General features: G+C 46.2%; 1 protein-coding gene across 3 annotated transcripts; it reads right to left on the bottom strand.

The window, feature by feature from the left end:
* Window positions 1-10,947: 10,947 nt before the first annotated feature.
* LOC128327691 (uncharacterized) lies at window positions 10,948-16,536 on the bottom strand. 3 transcript variants are annotated; one of them, XM_053256782.1, is made up of 8 exons: window positions 16,417-16,521; window positions 15,853-15,876; window positions 15,087-15,121; window positions 13,078-13,854; window positions 12,771-12,896; window positions 12,550-12,591; window positions 12,229-12,465; window positions 10,948-11,258 (listed from the first exon to the last, which is right to left on the bottom strand). In XM_053256782.1, exons 1-8 carry the CDS (start codon window positions 16,446-16,448, stop codon window positions 11,071-11,073), a joined length of 1,461 nt encoding a protein of 486 aa, XP_053112757.1. In that variant the 5' UTR covers window positions 16,449-16,521; the 3' UTR covers window positions 10,948-11,070. The 3 variants fall into 3 exon arrangements, with proteins under 3 accessions (XP_053112757.1, XP_053112758.1, XP_053112759.1); XM_053256784.1 differs by having other exon boundaries at window positions 11,072-11,258; window positions 12,392-12,465; XM_053256783.1 differs by lacking the exon at window positions 15,853-15,876 and having other exon boundaries at window positions 16,417-16,536.
* Window positions 16,537-21,365: the final 4,829 nt, after the last annotated feature.

Genomic DNA, 21,365 nt, shown 5'->3' with positions numbered 1-21,365 from the left:
AGGCAGTCATTAGGCCCATCCTTTAAAAGTCCTCATTGGACGCAGATGACTTAAATAACTTTTGACTAGTTTCAAATCTCCCCTTGTTGGGCAAGGTGTTGGAGAGCATTGTGGTGTCTTAGCCCTGGATGAATCTGATTACTTAGATCCTTTCTAGTCTGAAAGAAAAAGTCTGTAACTTGGGGGTGCTTCTGGACACTGTCCTTGGAGGCGCAGGTGGCGGTGGTGTGCAGAAGCACCTTTTACCGTCTATGGCTGGTATGCCAGCTGCGACCCTACTTGGAGAAGTCAGACCTGACCTCAGTCACTCATACGTTGGTAACATCCAGATTGGACTACTGCAATACGCTCTACGTGGGGCTGCCCTTAAAGACTGTTTGGAAGCTTCAGCTGGTTCAGAATGCTGCTGCAAGGATGCTCATGGGTGCAAGTCGCTTCACGAGTTGCTTCATTACACCCATCCTGCGTCATCTTCATTGGCTACCAGCCCACTTCTGGGCTAGATTCAAGGTGCTGGTATTGATCTTTAAAGCCCTACACGGCTTGTGGCCGGGGTACCTGTAGGACCGCATTCGCCCATATGAATCTGCCACGGCCCTCCGCTCATTATCTCTGGTCCTGCTCATGACCTCGCTACTAACAGAGATCCAGTTGGTGTGGACTGGCAACAGGGCCTTTTCAGTTGTGGCTCCTCAGCTTTGGAACACCCTCCCTGAAGCTCTTCGCCATGCTCCCTCCCTCAGTGTTTTTAAAACACCTCTTAAAACACACCTTTTTGAGGAGGCTTTTAAATGCTCCATTATTATTTTATTGAATCTGGTAGGTTCTTTAGCTTTTTGTAATTTTCAGTTTTAATTTGAACCTAATAATTGTGGTTGTTAATCTGACTTTAAAAAAATTAGTTAATTTTATTACTTTCATTGTATCTGTGACTATCTTATTCTTGTGAGCTGCCCCGAGCAGTAGTGCACTGGAGGGGCCGGGTATACATATTTTAAATAAATAAATAATAAATCATGGGGCTTGTTTTGTTGTTGTTGTTACAAATGCATTGCTACTCAGGCTTCTAGTATGACCCCACTCACAGATGAACCCCCCAAGACATCCCCCCCCCCTTGTGCCCCATATTCCAGCCATTGAATGTTGGCAACCCTGAGTCATATAAAGAAAGAGACAACATGTGTCCCCACAAATCTTGTGTCTATCTTTGGCCATTTGCTTAGATTGCCATATTTTCGCAAAAGAACCCATGGGTAATACTATTTTTTTTACAAACGGAAGGAGGGGATGGGACTTGAAAGGATGTGGGCTTTCTAGCTAAACATAAACCGACATTTCTGTCCTTATTGCTTCTGTTGCTCTCCCTGTGCTCCCCCTGGCCCCACTCTCCCTCTCCCTCAACCATGCAGCCAGTGAGGCAGTGTAGGGGTGGGGTGGTAGAGGCTTCGTAACGGAGCCCAGACAGCAGCAGGGGCAAGAGGTGCAGCAGCCACCACTGTTCATGTCTAGGGGTGTGTCCGGACCGGTCCAGAAGCCATTCTAGAGGCCTCCAAACCGGTCTGGTTCCGAACCGGTCCGGAGGCTCGGTTCGAGGGGGGTTGTAGCTTTAAGGGGGGGTAGCACTCCCCCCCCCGGCCGCTCTTCCCCCTCTGGCGCTGTGAAAATTGCAAATGTTTCTGGGGCGGCAGCATTCTTCCCTGCCGCCCCAAGCCCCGTTGTTAGCCCACTCACGCTGCAATAGTTTCCATGCATGCGCTTGTTCCGATGCGCATGCGCACTTGCGGCGGGAGCACGCGTGCGACCGCCGCGAGTGCGCACGTGCATTGGAACGAGCGCATGCATGGAAACTATTGCAGTGCGAGCGGGCTAACGATGGGGTTTGGGGCAGCAGGGAAGAACGCTGCCGCCCCAGAAACATTTGGAATTTTCACAGCGCCGGAGGGGGAAGAGTGGCGGGGGGGAGTGCTACCCCCCCACCCTTAAAGCTACAACCCCCCCGTGCCCATCCGGACCGGTTCGGATGGGTGCACACTCCTACTCATGTCCAATAAATTTATTATTTATTATGCTGTCTCTCCATCACCACCACCCACCAGGTCAGCAGCTGGTGAGGCAGGCTGAGTGGGCAGCAGTGGGGGCAGTGCATGTTTTCTTTGAACAGTGACACTCTTTGCCCTTTTGGGCACCCAACAGTAGCCTCTGTAAAGCCTGCACAGAGGCTAGCTGAGCGGTGGAGCAGCCTCCCCCATGGAATGCTGGGTCAGCCTTTGCCAGTTCACAGAGGCTGATGCCAGCTGCCTGAAAAGGCGAAAAGCAGTGCTTTAAAAAGAAATCACATGCTGCCTCCACCCCCAGCACAGCCTGTGCCACCAACTGCTGGACTGGCAGGTGGTTGAGACAGAGAGACAGCGACACCTAGACACAAACAGTGGTGGGTTCTGTACCTCTTGCCCCTGCTGAGGAGCCTTGCCCACCACAGGAGGTGGAGGCGCCAGCCCTGAATCCCTTATGGAGAGCAGCTGGGTGTGAGCTTTCAAGTTTCATTTTTACATGTATCCTTCTGAGGTGTGGACTCTAGGCAGGTGTGGGCAGTTGCTGTGAGGGGTTCTATCTATGTGCAAAAAATACAGTACTTTAGCAACCTGTAACACACACTTTGGCACATTGACTGGCATGCAGGACCTTTAATTGGAATTACCATACAAAACATGTTGACAGCTTCTATTTAGAGAAGGGGAGGGGGCACACATGCAGGAATCCCCCTCATTAATAATACACCTGATCTAGTACAGCTGCCCAGCAAGACATCCTTTCAAAGGTGTTGTGTGGGATCAGAAGCAGGGCACTGATTTCCCTGGATGCCTGGACAGTGTCTGTATTTTAAATGTTCCCATGGATGGCGCTGCTCCCTCCAATTGCATAGAGGAGTGCCCTCAAATCTGCGCACACACGCACATGCATGCGCAAGTAGTATAGAGACATACCTGCTGTCAAAAGCCATGTGCTTTTGTTTACAAACAAATGCACGTGGCTGCAGGATGACGCCATAGTGACGTCACAGGGGCGGGTCGTGCAACTGTCAAAATGCGCCTACGTCACCGGAAATACGTCACCGGATATGCGCCACCAGAAATACGTCATCGGAAAGGGCCAGAGGAGACCCCACGTGGCCGGAAAGGGTCAGAAGTGGGGGTACACCCTCACCCCGGAGGTTTGGCACCCACCCTACCAAGCCTACCCCATAATATGTCTAGACATGTCCCGAAGGCGGGCATGTGACCCCTCTACGAACACACCTAGCCACCCTGGACCAATAGGAACAGGTTCCAGGCTCCGGAAAGGCCCGAGTGCGCAGGTGTGATAATGGCCGGGCGGCCATTTTGTGTAACTTTATTGGGTGAAATGGGGTCAAGTGATCCCTCTACGAACATGACTAGGGGGTGCTGTGTTTAGAGGGAAATCATTTTACAGCTGTACAGAGACGATGGCTGATGCTGGGACTCCACCGCATCCCACAGACCCTTCATTGCCACAGGCACCCATGAAGATTAAGACTATGCAAGCGTGGAGTCTGTCCTTCCCTCCTATGGGTATGAAAACCCCTCAGAGGGCTGATCTTATTGCTGGTAAGGTTCCAGAAACTAACTTTGCAGCAGGGCCCTTGGATGAGGGCGGTAGACTAGAATGTGATTGCGGGAGCTGTGACACCAGCCTTCTAACCACCATGGAAACTGAAGATGAAGAGCCTCCAGCTACTATCTCCAAAGTGGGAAACATGTGTTCATCAGATTCTGAAACAGAAGAGCCTGTGAAATAAAAGTGGCTTAGGAAGAAGAAAAAATGGGTGAAGAGCAGACCATAATTTGCATGGTGCGACGAGCAGTGTTGTGATAGCTTATGTGGAGAGTATGCTTATTCAGATGAGTGTGGGTGTGAATCTTACTTGTCATCCAGGCCAAGGGTCTCGTATTGTGAGCGTAAGTGCTGCAGATCGAGCGAAGACTGGGGATCTTGTGATTGTCTGACCCCAAGCCCCACCGAACCATGGTCCGATTACTGTAGGGCTGTGTGCTTTACTTCATCATCTGAAAGCGGTGAGGAGGAGGAAACCATGGATGGCCTTGTGGTTACAAAGCCTGAAGAACCAGACCCCATTGCGGAAACTGGCAAGCTGGTAAGTTGGAGGGGATTTAATCTGCCTTGGTTTGTTTACTTGTGTTTTTACCTGTCAGTATCAAAATATTCCCCTCTTTTGTGCAGGTACGGGGGATTGAGAACATGCAACTCAGGGATGTCAATGTGTCCTGCATTTCCTGTTCGTGTACTGATGGGGACCAATAAAAGAAATTTGTTTTAAACATGTGTGTTCATACCTGTGTTAAATAGAACCATGGCAGGGTCCGAAGAAATTCTAAAGAAAATATATTACAACCCTGGGAGAGTGGGGAGTTTTGGAGGTATAAACCCGCTATTCCAAGAGGCCAGACAGCATAGTAGAGAGCTGCATAAAAGGCATGTTGAGGCATGGCTTTCAGAGCAGGATGTTTACACTCTGCACAGGCCTGCAAGGATTCATTTTAAAAGAAAGACTGTAGTGGACATTCTATCTAGATATGCCTGCATTGTATGTATAGATGTATAGATGCCATTGTGAATAGGAGGGAAGGACAGACTCCGTGCTTGCATAGTCTTAATCTTCATGGGTGCCTGTGGCAATAAAGGGTCCATGGGATGCGGTGGAGTTCTAGCATCAGCCATCGTCTCTGTACAGCTGTAAAATGGTTTCCCTCTAAACACAGCACCCCCTAGTCCTGTTCGTAGAGGGATCGCTTGACCCCATTTCACCCAATAAAGTTACACAAAATGGCCACCCGACCATTATCACACCTGCACACTCGGGCCTTTCTGGAGCCTGAAACCTGTTCCTATTGGTCCAGGGTGGCTAGGCGTGTTCGTAGAGGGGTCACATGCCCACCTTCGGGACATGTCTAGACATATTCTGGGGTAGGCTTGGTAGGGTGGGTGCCAAACTTCCGGGGTGAGGGCGTACCCCCACTTCTGACCCTTTCCAGCCACGTGGGGGTCTCCTCAGGCCCTTTCCCATGATGTATTTCCGGTGGCGCATATCCGGTGACGTATTTCTGGTGACGTACTCACATTTTGACAGTTGCACACCCCGCCCCATGTGACATCACTATGACATCATCCTCCAGCCATGTTCATTTGTTTGTAAACAAAAGCACATGGCTTTTGACAGCAGGTATGTCTCTATACTACTCGCGCGTATGCACACACACATCTCCAAATGTTCAGCCTTGCTCCCTCCCCCTGCCTGGTGTGGAATCTTGCATCCCAGCAAAGGAAAACATACCATGACCAACGTAAGCCAAAGTTTGGGTTTAAGGAAAGCTACAAGGTTGCTTCAGTGGCTCTGTTCAATTTTTTGTACCAGTGTGTAGGGGAAGCGGGGGCTAGCCCCTTCCCCTTGGGTGCAAACATGCAGTATCAGCCATAACTCATGATCAGAATCTTCCAAAGGGAAACAGGGATGGGCTCAAGAGCCCAGTGTGACAACAACACACGCAACAGATACATACCCCCTTCTCCCAAGGACTGCTGCACAGGAGTCTTTCTCAGCCCTATTTTGGAGATGTAAAGGAGGGAACCTGGTACCTAGATGCTTGTCCCAGAGCGGCTCCATTCCCTAAAGAGAATATCTTACAGACAGTGCTCACACAAGAGTATGGCAACTGATGCTAGCTCAGGTTGTTATGCAGACTGCCACAGAGTCCTTTAGGGACATGGGTTGGTACTCTCTTTAGCAAAGCAAACCAAAGCAAAGTGCGGAGAGCTGGTCTTCTGGTAGCAAGCATGACTTGTCCCCCTAGCTAAGCAAGGTCTGCCCTGGTTGCATATGAATGGGAGACTTGATGTGTGAGCACTGCAAGATATTCCCCTCAGGGGATGAAGCCGCTCTGGGAAGAGCAGAAGGTTTCGAGTTCCCTCCCTGGCTTCTCTAAGATAGGGCTGAGAGAAATTCCTGCCTGCAACCTTGGAGAAGCTACTGCCAGTCTGTGAAGACAATACTGAGCTAGATAGATCAATGGTCTGACTCAGTATATGGCAGTTTCCTATGTTCCTACATATCAATTATGTGCCAAAATTCTGTTAATTTCCATACAGCCTAAAATGAGGGTAATTCTAGAGAAAGGTCTAGGGATGGGAAATATCACAATACGTGAATATGAATTTTTGTATAAGCCAAGAACACCAGTGTTGTATATTTTAACTAAGATACACAAAACTGGGTTTCTACCACCAGGGCATCCTATAATATCCACCAATAATTCTGTTTTGGAACCACGCTCCCAATATGTGGACGATTTCTTAAAACCTTTGTACCAATAATGAGATCATATATATGAGATTTGATTGATTTTTATCAATAAATTATCCACAATTATGTACAGGAAGAGGACATTTTGGTCACTTTAGCTATAAAATCTTTATATACAAGTATTCCTCAACACGAGACATTTGTGATCATTGAAAATACGCTTAACAGGACAGACAAAATATGCCCACACTCATTTCATTATGTCTTTGGCAGAGAATGTGTTATTTCAAACCTTTTTCTCTTTTAATGGTAAATACTATTTGTAAACCAAAGGGACAGCTATGGGGTCCACCATGGCACCAGAAGTGGCAAACTTAAATATGTATAACTTTGAGAACAAACACATTTTCTCACATAATCCATTTCTGAACGTTTTGATTCTTTGGTAGCTATATAGATAAGGTCTTTGTTTTATGTCATGGCAATGTGAACCAATTAAGAGATTTCAATAGTTGGCCCAATAACAGAGATACCAATTTGATATTTGAGATGCAATATGATTTAAGATGTATGAACTATTTGGATGTTCTTGTATATAAAGAGGAAGGAAGTCTAAACACCACTATTGGTAAGAAGTCTATGGATAGAAATACATATTTTCAATATGATAGTTCACATCCTAAACACATAAGAAACAATTTGCCTTATGGTCAGTTTTTACATTTGAGAAGGAATTATTCTGAAAGTTCCCATTTCCTGTTGGAAGCAGAAAAGTTGGAAATCAACTTAGCGGCTAGAGATTTTCCAAGGGAAGACAATAAAAGCTGCCAAAAACAAAGCTCTTGCCATGAACAAGAAAGATCTAGTTAGGGTTAAAAATCCAAAATCTACACCCAAATCTGTGGTTTGCAGTTTGACCTTTGGCTCCATGAGTATAGCCTTAAAAAAAAAAAATTAAAAAAAAAAAAAAATTAGCAGCATTGGCAAATTCTACAGGGCATACCTGCCTGTAAGGAGAAGCCACTTATTATTTACAAAAGGGCAAGGAATTTAAGAGAACATTTGGTACATGGCAACACAGTAGAAAAGGAAGGCTGGCACACAGTGTACAGGGACTGTGTTTTCCAGAGAAGTCCCAGATATCGGATTTCTAGGAGGTCCTTGAGATACAGACCACATTCACAAGCAACGTGAATGGACCCGTGATTCGGTGTCCCTCCCCCCTCCTATCTGAATTTGGACGTTCAGGAAAACATCCTTTTGCAGCGAGATGGGGGAGCTGGTTGTGCAGGCTTCTTTCTTTACAGAAGGATGGCCTGCACAGCCAATCAGGGAGGGAGAGACAGAGGCATCCTCCCTCAACTCCAGTTCAGCCAAATGCAGCCTCCAGTGCCACATTCAGATGAAAAGGTACCTTGACCCTCGGTTTGAAGCAGCTAAACCTCACTCCAAACCTAAGGTTCAAACTGGAGTCTCATCAGCATGATCTCAGGTCACATTGCTGACAGGACTGAAATTGGCTGGGTTCAGATGTAATGATAAGGAAACTGCAGCCCCCTCCAACTCTGGTCATCCGTTATGTGTGAATGCGGCCAGAGTGTTAGAGTCCCAAAGTGAAGCATAACTATTGAAAGCAGCAATGCCACTGCTGATAATATGAGCATCTGCAAGACCTTTTCCAGGGGGGTCAAAATCTGCAATCCTATAACTACTTACTGGGAATAATCCCATTTAATTCATTGGGGAATTCTCAATCGGGGAGGAGGGCTGACCCAACCCCTGTCCGCCCCCACCCCAGTGCCAGTGACAAATCAGAGTTGTAGTATATATCAGTTGTATAACCCACAGCAAATTATGCCTAAAGTTGTTTGTGCTGCTCAGTTTTCAGTTTGTCACTGGGTTTCCAAAAGTTACTTATTTATTTTTTTCAAATTTGTAGACTGCCCCAAATTTCTGTCTCTGGGTGGTTAGATTCAGAAGCTAGAGTTTTTAGGTGTGTTGCTGGCTAGTTCAGGGTTTTCTCCTACTGGTCACCAGTACATCTGTCTTGTCTGAATTAAATCTCACTTTGCTAGGTAACATCCAATCTTTCATGATCTCCAGACTTCCTTCTCCAGGTGGACTCAGTCTGGGGACATACCTTCCAGTGTCTTGCTCACAGGTGAACACTCATCTCCTTATACTGCACTGTATCCTCACCCACTACTGTGTTGTATCTTCACCCACTAGCAGCAGTTTGGCAACCCACCCACAATGCTTCTGCAATCTGCCATTCCAGAACTGCTTTTACCAAAGTCAATGGAAGTGGGTCAGCTTACTTCATTGTAGCTGTGATTGTGAGCAGAGCTTCTGTTAACTGGAAGTTAAGTCAAATCAAGTATTTTTTAAAAGCCGGACACTTCAGTCCCTACATAGAGTGTGCTGGGACATCCTGTGGAGGAATGCAGGCAATGTGCCTTTCTCTTGACAAGATGCATCCTTTCTTGCCTTGTTCCAGTCACTGTCATGGTGATAGCCATGTCAAGATCTGATTTGGCACAATTTTGCTGAGCCAAGGCAAAGGGATGTGTATTAGTTGCTAGGCAACAGCAAGGGACTTTCAGTTGCTCATTTGTTGGCTCCCCAACCCCTGGGCCAAATATCCCATTTACTTTAGGAGTCGGTCCTGGGCTGGCATATATTGATAAAGATATGAACTAACTATTCCCTATCAGAAGAAGAGGGGCGGTGGGGGGAGAAACTATTAGCTAAATGTGCTTTCAGAATTCAGCCATCTGGTTCAGCAGAATAAGGAAATTCTATTAAAGTAGTTCAATTATTACTAAAGAGCATCCAAAACAGTCATATCTCCTTGAGCTTTTTATTTCTCTAAAGTTAAAAACTTTAGTAGATTAAATGTTGGTCATTCTGGGCCAGGATATTGAATCCTTTCGAGAAAATCAATGTATGCCTGTTGAGTTAATTAGCATAATGTTAATAAAATGTAATAATGGTGCCAGGATTACAGAAACTCTCTCTTCACTTTTCAAATGAACATGATGTTGAAGATTGGATGATATTCCTGAATCATTGTCAGAGTAACAAAGTAGTTTCCTAGAGCTGTCTGATTCAGGCTCACCATTTGTTTGAAACATAACCTCTTTGTATTACTGCAATAATGGACACAGCACTCTTATGCTAAAGTGTTTTTCTAGGTACTAAGCCCAATGTATCCCATTCACAAGGCACCTTCTGTTGATTCTAATGACTCTTCCCAGTGCATGCACGATGAGCATCAAGAGCAAACATGTCTTTGTCCTTGACCATCTTTAAGGGCTCTTAGAGATGGTCAAGGACAGGCATTTGGTCACTGAGCTGTGTAGCTAACATAGGCTCAAATGTAGCATTTCCTGCATTGCTGTCTTATTTTACAGTCATATCAAACCTACCATCTGCAGTGACAAGTGTTCCAATTCAGGCTTTTCTTCTCTCTCCTCTTGCAGAAAGGCCTGGAGACTAAAAATATATTCTCATTGCTGATCCTGCATTTGGGAGGGGGCCTGCTACATAGGGTGCCTCATCATTGTCTTTCCCTGAAGTATCAACAGGGATGGATTGCCCTGGGTGGAGGTCTGGTGCAGAGCTTCCATGATATAGAGGTTGTCTCCTGTCTCTTTGTGTTCTTTCCCCCAAGTATGGATTGCCCATACTTGGGAGATTGCCCATAGCAGGGATGGGATGTCCTGGATGGGGACCCGATGCAGAGTTTGCCTCTTTAGGTCCTTTTCTCTGAGTCTCAGCAGGGATGGAAGGCCCTGGGAGAGGGCCTAATACAGAGGGTGCTTATTTTGGTTCTTTTCTTGGAAGATCAGCAGAGCCGGAAGGCCCTGGGAGGAGGCCGATATGGAGGTTGCCTTTTTTGTTTTCTCCTGGGAGTGTCATGCTCTACAGAGAGCCACCCCCATGGCTTTTCTTCCTGCAAAGGAAATGGGGGGGCACCTCCTAGCTGCTTTCCCAGGGCCAAATCAGTCACTTAGCTTGACTCTTTGCCTGGATCCAAACCTCTAGCTGCTGCTTTGGCTCTTGGTGGAAAATAAGGGGGCTGGAGAATAACATTTGGCCTCCTTTCCATTTGGAACACTTGGCCTTGTTTCCATTATTCCTGCCACCCAGCAGCCCTGAGTGGTTCACCTAACCCAGGGCTGCACAACTTGGGCCTTCCAGCTGTTGTTGGGTTACAGCTCCCATAGTCCCCAGGCGCACTAGCCAAAAGTCAGGGTTGATGGAAACTGTAGTCAAACAGCAACTGGAGGGCTGTTGTTGTGCAGCCCTGCCCTAAATCAAGCTTCCCCTTCTGCATCACCACTCCATCCTCTTCCACAAGAGGCAGATCCCTCTTCAGGGCCAAAATCAGGCCTCCTAGCCATACATATTGGGGCAGACAAGCTCTGTATAAGCCTCCTGGCAAAGAACAGTCTATCTTGAGCTACCTCTTGAACCTCTCAGAACATCTCTTGGCCCCAAGTGGACTGGCCATAGAGCCTTTTCTGTGGCTGGGTTTGACCCAAAGACATTTTTACCCAACTCTACCCAAAGAATATTCAAAGTAAGACAACTTTATTTTCTTTAAAATCAACTTTTTAATTTTTAAGCAGTAAATATGCATGTTCTATTGCTGTTTTATCTCTACATCCTATCCTCTTAAAACAAATGTTTAATATTTTTAAAATAAATATGCAGCATTTTATTGCCACCTATGTATGAAGCACTGTCTGGTTTTTGTCTTTCTCTTTTTCCTCATCAACATCCAGCTCCCTTAGAGGAACCAGGATCCCCATAGTAGCTTCCACCCTTGCCAGTCTGCTCCGCAGTCTCTGGAGCTGTCCCCTCAGTGCCTTGAGGTTTTGCAAACATTCCTGGCAGCTGCGGAGGTCTCTTTGGCCTTGAAGGAAAGAAAACAAACAGGGTCAAGGGGCCTGTCCTCCACAATACCAGTCCCTGCACTGACTTCTAGTCTCTTTCCATGCCCAGCACAGACTTCTCATCTCTGCCTTGAAAACCCTCTATGGCTATGTCCCACCTTGTCCCTCTGCACTGATCCTCCCCCCTCCCCCAACTTGCACCCCATCAGGTTGGTTTTTGCTCTTCCAGCTTCTGTCTTCAGCCACCTGGAGGTCTCCTGCTCTCTAAAACTACCCTTTTTCTTCTCCCTCACTGACCCTTGGGTCTGGAACCACCACTCATGTGGGCTCACGTCTCTCTCCTATCCTTCCAATGCAACCCACCTCCTCTGTGCAGCTTTTGGCTTAATGCCTAAGCAGAGGCAGCTCCATCAGCTTGAACTGAATGCCCCTTATGCTTTCTTCCTCTTCCTCACTTCTCTCTCCAAAGCCAAACTTTAGACTGTATGCTCCTGGTGGCCAGGAACTTTTGCCCATGTACATTGACAACGCTATAAGGAAGATTGTGATAAGCACAATTGTACTGTATGTCATCCTCCTTGGTTTCCTGTTTCAGCCTAGCTTGAATTCAAAAGGACTGATATTAGCATTCATATTATCAGCATTCATGAATTTAGTATTCACATTCTGCTCTTCCTCAAACAGCTCAGGAAGGTATACATGGTTATTTTTTCCTCCTAACAACCCTAAGAGTTAAGTTAGACTGTGGGACAAGTGACTAGCCCATAGTCACCCAGCGAGGTTCATGGCTGGATGAGAATTCAAACCCACATCTCCCTGGTCCTACGGAGGTGCAGCTGAAATACATACACATCATTCCCCCACTTGTCCCACCTCAACTTCCCTCTCCTTCCTCTGTTGCTTACCCATCTCTGTTTTTAGACTATAAATGTTTTAGATAGGAAAACAACAATGAGGATGGAAAAGGGGTGCTGCCTCTGTGAGACTTACGGTCATTCAGCTGATGGAACTGCAAATCCATCAAACTCTGCAGAGTTTCTTTCACATTGCTGAGGTCCGGCTCTAGAGGAGGTGGGGAAGGAGGAGGAGGGGGAGAGGGATGCAGGAGGAAAGAAGAGGTGGAGGTGGAGGTGGAGGGTGGGATGGAGCCAACTTCCAGCGAGGCAGAAGATAATGATGAACCAGACCCAGGGGGGCGGAGACATTCAGCAGGGCCTGCAGGGTCATCTGCAAGAGAGAAGCAGCAGCAGGTGGTCAGCTGCAAACGCTGGCATACTACCACACCCGCCATCACTTGCCCTCACTGCTCACCATGAGAAGCTGTCTGAATTACAGGCATCAGAGCTTGGTCACCTGAAAGACAGAAAACGAAGGAACACTTCAGCAAGCACTGACAACCCACCCACAGGCCTCCCCTCCGAAACTTAGATGCAGACTCAAATCAAACATTTCAACATTCAGGAGAAGGAAACAGAGAGCAAAAGAGCCATTTTTAGCCCAGCAGCAACTTCAGGGGTGTGCTGCAAACGTACCTTCCTTTCCCCACCGCTGCAGCCAAACTTCACTGCGGATGAGCCTTGTCCGTGTGTGTCCAATTTGCAGGTTGATGGCCTGGAGAGAACGAGGGAACTGTTGGGAAATGCGGTGAACCCTCATTTCTGCAACAAAGAGAGCAAAAAGGAACAAGTGTTGTATGCTCTGACCAGGCTGAGTGCTGGTGTCTTGCAAAAAGGGGAAGTGCTAGTGCTTGGTCCATCATCTGGGCTGAGTATCAAAACTCCAGCTGAACTTTGTGCTGGGTGTCTATGTAAAAGGGTTCTGAGGTGCCACAATACTTACGCCGCTGGACATAGTCAAGCTGTAATCCTTTGAGGATTTCTACTTCTTGCTCAAGATAATTGTCAGCAATGGAAGGCTCTGGTAAGGGCTCTGACACAAAAGCTGCTTCCTTTGGAGTGCCAGTGGGGATGGAAGGACCCGGCACTGAGGTTTCCTCATTGACCTTTTCCCCCAGAATGTCATTGGTGATGTGAGGTCCTAGAAGGGATCCTGGCATCAAGGTTTCCTCATTGAGCGTTTCCTCCAGAATATCAGTGGAAATGAGAGGCCCTGAAAGAGATCCTGGCACTGAAGTTGCCTCGTTGAGCTCTTCTCTCAGAATACCATTGGTGATGTGAGGTCCTGGAAGAGGTCCTGGCTTTGAGGTTTCCTCATTGACCTCTTTCCCCAGAATGTCAGTGGGGACACAGAGTATTGGAAGGGGTCCTGGCACCAAGGTTGCCTCATTGGGCTCTTCCCCCAGAATGTCATTGGACTCTTGCTCCAGAATATCAGTGGGGATGTGAGGTTCTGGAAGGGATCCTGGCATTGAGGTTTCCTCATTGAGCTCTTCCTCCAGAACATCTGTGGGGACGTGAGGTTCTGGAAGGGATCCTAGGATTGAGGTTTCCTCATTGAGCTCTTCCTCCAGAAAATCTGTGGGGACGTGAGGTTCTGGAAGGGGTCCTGGCACCAAGGTTGCCTCATTGGGCTCTTCCCTCAGAGGGTCCCCCAGAAAATGGTGCAACATGGGTCCCCCAGGACACGGGGCAACATGGGTCGGATTTCTGGGATGACCTGAAAGAGAGGAAATAAAGCAGGAATCTGGAAATGAGGATGGCCCATAGCCCTGATAGAAATTGCCTCCCCTTTCTGCCTAGGTTAACCAGCTGGAGTGCAGCCTGGGATTGTGGGTGAGGTGGTCCACCCAAGGAAACAAGCAAGGGATGAAGAGGAATACATTGCATAGCACTGGCAAGACAGCCCTCACCAACTACGCTTCAGAAGGGAGTGCAATGGCCAGGCTCTATCTGCTGAACATACCAATGCAGCTGCCTTCTACCAAGTCATACCCCTGGCTCACTTTGCCCTACTCTGGCTGACAGCCACTCTTGGGCAGAAGCCTTTCCCTGGCTAGCTAAGATCCTTTAACAGAAGATGAAGAAGACTCAACCCAAGACCTTGTGCATGCAAAGCACTTGTTCCACTACTGGACTATGGGCCCTCTTTCCTCATACCTGTGAGGAAAGAGGCTTCTCCTTTGAGCAGAGTGGGAGCTGATGGTTCACATGGACTAAACAATGCATTTGCTCTCTGGCTGAAGCAACAACCCCCAGTTACAGCCTTTTGACCTATGTGCGGGGGTAGGGGTGGGGCTTGAAAATCTGCCTGGATGCCATAAGCAGGAAGCATAGCTATGATCTGAGGAATGCAGGCCCAGCTCCGAGGGGCAGAAAACTGGGATCAGAGAAAGAAAAAGTCTCTTTGGACTGATCTCAGAGCTCATTGGCCAGGAAATGTTGCCCTTGTTTGCAGGTGATCCTCCAATTGTCAAATTACATGGGTCCTAGCTAAGGGACTAGGAAACAAGACACTAGCTTTGGAAACAAGACACCAGCATGCTTTAGCTTCCTCTTCTCCAAGGCAGGGGAACAAGGCCCTGAGGATGTCTTGGGGCTGGGTGTGGGCAAAGGGTTCTTGCAGGGCTTTTTCAGAATTGCACCACTTCCAAGGGAGAATGACCAAACCTGCCTGCCTGCTGCCACAGCCCTTTCCTCATCTCCTCCTAGAAGGGAGGGTCTCCAGATGTGACTTGCCCGGGCCCCCTGGTCTCCTCCAACACTTTTGGCTGCAACAAGTGCCAGCAGCAAAGGATAGAGGTGGCTGAACTTGCCCTCCTGCCCTTCACCCATCAGATGGACGTCTGCCCATCTCTCTCCGTCGTCAAAGCAAAACAGGTCTCCAAGGAGACACTCCCTGAGGGGTTGAGGAGCCCTGAGAAGAAGCATGCACTCTCGTCATCCACTTACCAGTCTGTGCCCCCTCTTCATCTTCATCTTCATCCCTGCAGAGATAAGGAGAAACATTCTTAGTAGCAAATCACAGGAAATTGAGGGGTCCTCCCAGTAATCCGAGGGGGTGCTGTGCCATCCCAAGCATGCCCTCACCCATAATCCTTCTAGAAAGCCCTGCTAATTTTGGATGATTCCATGGTTGGGAACAGTGAAAGTAATTGCTATTGAAAGTCACTCACTGCATTTTGCTCAAATTGTTTTCACTTGGGGATTGACTGGTTGACAGGGTGGGGGGCAGACCCACTCTCGTAGTTTATAGATATGAGGCCAGCTTTCCCACCCCTCTCCAGAGAAGATTTTCAACTTTTTTAAAAGCCCTCCCAAAAAAGGGGACACTTCAGCTGAAAGAACATACATGATGTTTTGTTTTATTTAAAAAATGAAATAAGAGGGTTTAAATTTCTGACAACTTGAATCCCCACCAGTATGTTCCTCAGACTATGGGAAACACCTATATCAGGCAGCAGCAATATAGGAAGATGCTGAAAGGCATCATCTCACACTGCGCGGGAGATGGCAATGGTAAACCCCTCCTGTATTCTACCAAAGACAATCACAGGACTCTGTGGTCACCAGGAGTCGACACCGACTCGATGGCACACTTTTACCTGGGTTTGGGCTATGTCAGAACAACCCCCACCCCCTCCACCCCCATCCCTTTAGCTGGCCACACCAGAGCCAAAAGCATTAAGAGGAGTCAAGAGGGAAAAAAGCAACTCACTTTGGTTCTGCCTCTGGGTGAGACCTATAGGAACATGAAAGAAGAAAAGTTTAGGCATGTTCTTGGAAATAACATGGGGGTGCTGGCAGAGGGCAGCTTTTGAAGTCAGCTTCAACTGGTGGGCAGGATTCCCCCCTCCAAAAAAACAACAACACCCAAGTGGGCCCACAGGGGCCAGCCAGTAGCTCCTGGGTGCTACCATTTCACAGGTCTAGGACCTGCAAGCTTAAGAAACACAGTGGTGAGCGGGAAGTCAATATTTACTTAATTAGATGTAACGGGATTGTTAAGATACTGTAAGAACCAATAAAAAAATTTTAAAGCAAAAAAAGAAAAAGAAAAAGAAAAAGAAAGAAATACAGTGGAAATCAGCCCAGCAAGTGACCTTCGAGGGCCACCTGCATTTCAAGGAGAAGCTGTGTGGTATGAATACTGGTGGTGAACTTGTGACCACTGAAGTTCACATAGAGAGCACACTCGCATGTAAAACAATGGAAGGGCATCTTTAAAAACCAAGTCCAGGCAGCCATTAGATTTTGCTTCCCCATCATGCCGGAGACTTACCTACAGTTCACCCATGACCAGCAGCCACCCATCCTGACAGCTAAGATGATAAGCTGATGATAAACTGACAGCCAAAGACAGCCAACTTATCAAAGATGCTGCAGCTTATCTAGAATGCTGCCAAGTGAGCCTCCTGCAGAATCCTCACAGGTCTCCAAGGGGAACCATGACGGCAGAATTCTGTGGCTGATTGTGAGATCGCAAGATCAGTTACTGGCCACACTGGTTCTGGTTTGAATCCAAACACTGTCTTGGTTGTGCAGCTCAAAGTGTCAAAGCACCAGGGGAACGTCACCCCTGTCCTGCCCTCCCTGCTCCCCACATGTTTTCCACCTAATCACTTGCTGAAGTTCCTTAGCTAGGAAATCCCTCTACATCACATTTAGCACTAAGGCCTGTCTATTTTCAGAATACACAAAAAAGAAAGCCAATTAACTTGTGGAACTAGGTGTGGTGATGATCCCTGGCTTAGATGGGTTTGAAAGGGGGTTAGAAACATTCATGGAGGAGGAGAGGCCCCTCTGTGGCGATTAGTCAGGATGGCTATAGAGAACCTCCAGCACAGGCTGAATCCCAGGTGCTGGGGACATGCAATGGGTGTGGCTGTTGCCTTTGCACTCTTTCATGAGTTACAGAGGACTCAAATGTTACAGAGGACTCATGCAGGTTTATTATAAACCTGCACTAGCAGTGGCTGCAGCCCACCCCTATCTACAAGCATCCCCTTCCTTCAGCATTTGCTAACAGAAGGGAAAAGGCAAATGAATAGAAAGTGACAGAGAGGGAAGGAGGGGGAAATGAGAAGGACAAAGAAAGAGGGGAAGCAAGAAAAATGATGGTGCCTCACAAAGAATGAGCGAGAGAAACAGAAGGTTGTAATGTACTTTTTGTATAAGGTTATGAAATGGAAAACAAACAATATTCAATATCTTGCCCCCCCCCCCGTTACATCTTCAGAAACAACCTACAGTATGTCCTTATTAAACTCCATAGGCCCAACTGCACAACATCTTAGTTTCCACTGCACTTTTTGAAAAAAATGCACTGTATAGAATGCACCCAACTGCACATCAAAATGAACCTTGGACTAAGGGTCCGCCTATTTGGCCTCCCCAAAGACCCACCACGGCAGCTCATGGCCCCACAGTGGATGGATGAATCCTCCCAAGGATGCTACTCTTACATTTTTAGGGGACAGGCCAGGAGCATTCTAGCTATTGCTCCCTTGATTGATTGATTGCTGTCAAGTCGGTGTCGCCTCTTAGTGACCACATAGATTCTCTCCAGGATGATCTGTCTTCAATGTGGCCTTTAAGGTCTCGCAGTGGTGCATTCATTGCTGTCGTAATCAAGTCCATCCACCTTGCTTGCCCCCTTACAGCTATTATTTTTGCCACTATTTTTAAACCACATGTTGTTGTTGTTGTTGTTGTTAGTGCTTTTGCTTAATGTTTTGTTGACATTCTGTCAGCTGGTATGTACCCCTCACTTCCTGCCCCTCTGGCTGCTGCTGCCACCAACAGCACTGCAGTTACTCTCCAGTATATTCTCTTATCAGGAAGAAAAAGGTGTAGCAAGGACAGGCCTTCCATGGAAGAGAAGGCTAAGAGAGGCTATTTTATTTCTGCCTGTTTTGTGATGACACATTTCTTTTGCATGATCACTGTGGTTGTGGATCAGTGCTCATGTAGGAACTGTTTAGAAAAACAAAAGACTGAACATACAAAAGCATCAACGGCATGATTCCCAAGACAAAGTTGCATTTTGCATAGGAAGCTGCCTTATACCGAGTAGTCAGACCCTTGGTCCATCTAGCTCAGTATTGTCTACACAGACTGGCAGCGGCTTCTCCAAGGTTGCAGGCAGGAGTCTCTCTCAGCCCTGTCTTGGAGATGCCAGGGAGGGAACTTGGAACCTTCTGCATGCAAGCAGGCAGGTGCTCTTCCCAGAGCGGTACCATCTCCTAAGGTGAAATATCTACAGTGCTCACATGTAGTCTCCCATTCAAATGCACACCACTGCTCTTTCATGAGAGTGTCTAGCCACTGAGACATACACATGCAGGCCAGAGGGCTGTTGCTGCCCAGCTCAGTTGCTAGATCCATGCAAGCCCTCTGCCCAGAAGCCAGAACTTGTGAAACCGTGGCTGGACGCTCATCTGCAGGATGATTCAGAAGTTCACGGATCTAGCACAGGTTCATCTACCAGAGGTTTCACACTATGCCCTTAATTTTAAAAAATCTAATCTTGATTGATTTGCATTTAAGTATACATAATTACATCAGAGAAAGTGTTTGGTGTTGCTCTATCTTTGCTTGCCCTCCTAAGCAAAACTGCATTGAAAACAAAACCCCACTGAAACTGCTAGATGCCAGGAAGTTGAGTAATCCAAAACCTTGCCCTCAGAATTTGACACCCTGTCCTCCACTATGCAGAGATCCTTGCAATAGCCTCCCTACCACCACTCTGCCCTCTTTTTACTGCCTGAGAACAGATTGCTCATCAACTTTTTATTTCCATTATTTTGTTATAAGCTCTTGGGATTTTTAATTTGGGTGTAGCTAACAAATCTGTTTCCTATTGAAAATATGCGACACTGTGCTGTGTTTCTCAGAAAATACTTGGGAGATTTAAAGGGATATTAAATTCCCATTGTGACTATTTTTAATGTTATTAGTCAGCTAGCTTTGCTTCCTTTCACCCTTCAAGAAATATTTTAATAATTAGTGTATCTCAGAAGCTTGTCCAAATTAACTGTGTAATGGAGCCTCTCTCCATGTGTATTGGGATGTATATGTAATATTTCAAAGCAAGATTTATTCCTGATCAAACATTCATAGGATCAGGCAATAAATCCCACTGAACTCAGTGGCTCCTAACTAAGTGGGCACAGGATTTAACTTGTGAACTCCTAAAATGGCCACCAAAACATAATGAACTGGGATCCTATGCAATTCCAGCAGCAATATGAAAAGTACAAGAATAACAACAGAAAAGAAAGCCAAAATAATAGCCACTTTCACAGAATCCTAGCAATCAATACACAATGACTGGAGCTCCATTACTTTAATTTAATTTAATTTAATTTAATTTAATTTAATTTAATTCTTTATTAAATAGCTGGCCATCCTGCTTTTCTTTGAGATGGTGTTCAAAGTGGCAAACAAGAAGATTTATACTTCCCTCATCCTGTCCTGTAGGTTCAGGAGGCCTGCAGGCAGTTTTCCTCAGATGGGCAGCCACATTTTCAGGTCTGTCTTTTTTTCCTTTTCCAGTGTGGGTCATTTCTGCCCTCTCACTGACAGAAGAGGATGGGAAGGCAAGGCAACGGCCTTTCCCATCACTCCTCCTCCATGCAGAGAGAATATTAACTTACAAAACAGTCTATGTAAAAGTCAGATTAACAGAAAATTCATTATGAACACAAGGAATTAAATGACTGGCATATTTTTTTATTTCAAAAGAAATAAGGTTGTTAGGCTTGACTTTGATTCTGGATCAGATATCTCAATTTCAGATTCTACCTAAATAACAAGTCTGTCCATATTCCTTCTCCTAACAGTTTCTCAAAGCAATCAATCAATCAGCTTTTATTACGGTCAGAGACCAGCATAAAATTATACAAGTTAAAATTTGTCTGTTGAAAGTATGAGAAAATAAAGGTGATTGCAAATATGATACATATAGAAGGGCTAAAATTAGACTAATTGCAATTTAAAAACAGATTAAGATGAAATGATTACTTACATACACATTAATAATAATAGAACTAAAACTACTAAGAATAAGAAAGATAAAATGGTACTATTTCTGTTATAAAATAGCACAAAAAGATATAAATGATTAAAAGAGCATAATACTGTTTCTATTATAAGAAAGCATAAAATGGTAATAAAACTGGGCAGGACATTATAAGACGCAATAATAGCAACAAAAGCAATAAAAGTTAAAATTATAAAAGACAGCAATAAAAATGCAACAATAAAATTCAAAGTAAAAGGAGACAAGGGCAAATACGAAGTCTAGTCAGAGTCACCAGAAATCAGGTTATGACTAAGGGGGCTCACAGTCCGTCAGCCTCCGGTGCATGCCGATCGCCGCCGCACAAAGCCTGGCAACACTGTATGTAATGGCAGGCTTAGAATCAGAGAGTAGCAGAAAGGTATAAAATGTTGGGGATTCTCTCTGGTAAGAAAACCCCTTTTTCACTATAGCAGAGTGCACAGAGGCACAACACAGCGGAATCTGGTTAGGCATGCGTGTATGCTGAGATTAAAGTAACTTGGAGCCAGTTCATAGTTTCAAATTTTATTATTATTATTATTATTATTATTATTATTAAAAATTATTTATTTATTTACACAGCCAGACAGGTGTTATTGACTGGTTTGTTTTATCCAGACTAGGGATGTGCACAAAACTGGTTCGCCCAGTTTGGTTTGGATCTGAACCGGGTCCGAACCGGCAGGGGGTGGTTCGGTTTTGGTTTTGTCCAAACCACCCCCTGGTTCGGTTTGGATCCGAACCAGTTTGGATCCGAACTGGTTCAGATCTCAAAAAGTGGCTACAATTAAAGCTGACCTTGTGTTCCACCTACCATCCAAACCTCAAATCGATTGGACCTTCCTCTGATTTTTTACAATTTTTAAAAATATTTTCAATTTTTGCCCATAACTCCCTATGTGGAGCACTTAGGGGCAAAAAGTTGGGGTGGGTGGTAGGCACCCATGGGTGTCCTCCACCCCACGAATCTCAAGGCAATTGGTTGCTCCCAGTATTATTGGTGAATTTTTGAAGAAAAAATTTCCCATTGGCTAGAATGGGGATTTTGGGCAGCCCCGTACCCACCTATGTGGGGCGGCAGCACCCCCAAAGTGGGTCCGGGGCCATGGCAAAAATGGCCTCAGTCCCTCCCGGCAATCCCCGGATAGATAGGAGTGATGGTGTTT

The sequence above is a fragment of the Hemicordylus capensis genome, chromosome 5, assembly GCF_027244095.1.
Source record: "Hemicordylus capensis ecotype Gifberg chromosome 5, rHemCap1.1.pri, whole genome shotgun sequence".
NCBI classification, from domain to species: domain Eukaryota; kingdom Metazoa; phylum Chordata; class Lepidosauria; order Squamata; family Cordylidae; genus Hemicordylus; species Hemicordylus capensis.
Note: the sequence above shows the minus strand (reverse complement) of the source record. Positions and strands in the feature narration are given on the sequence as shown.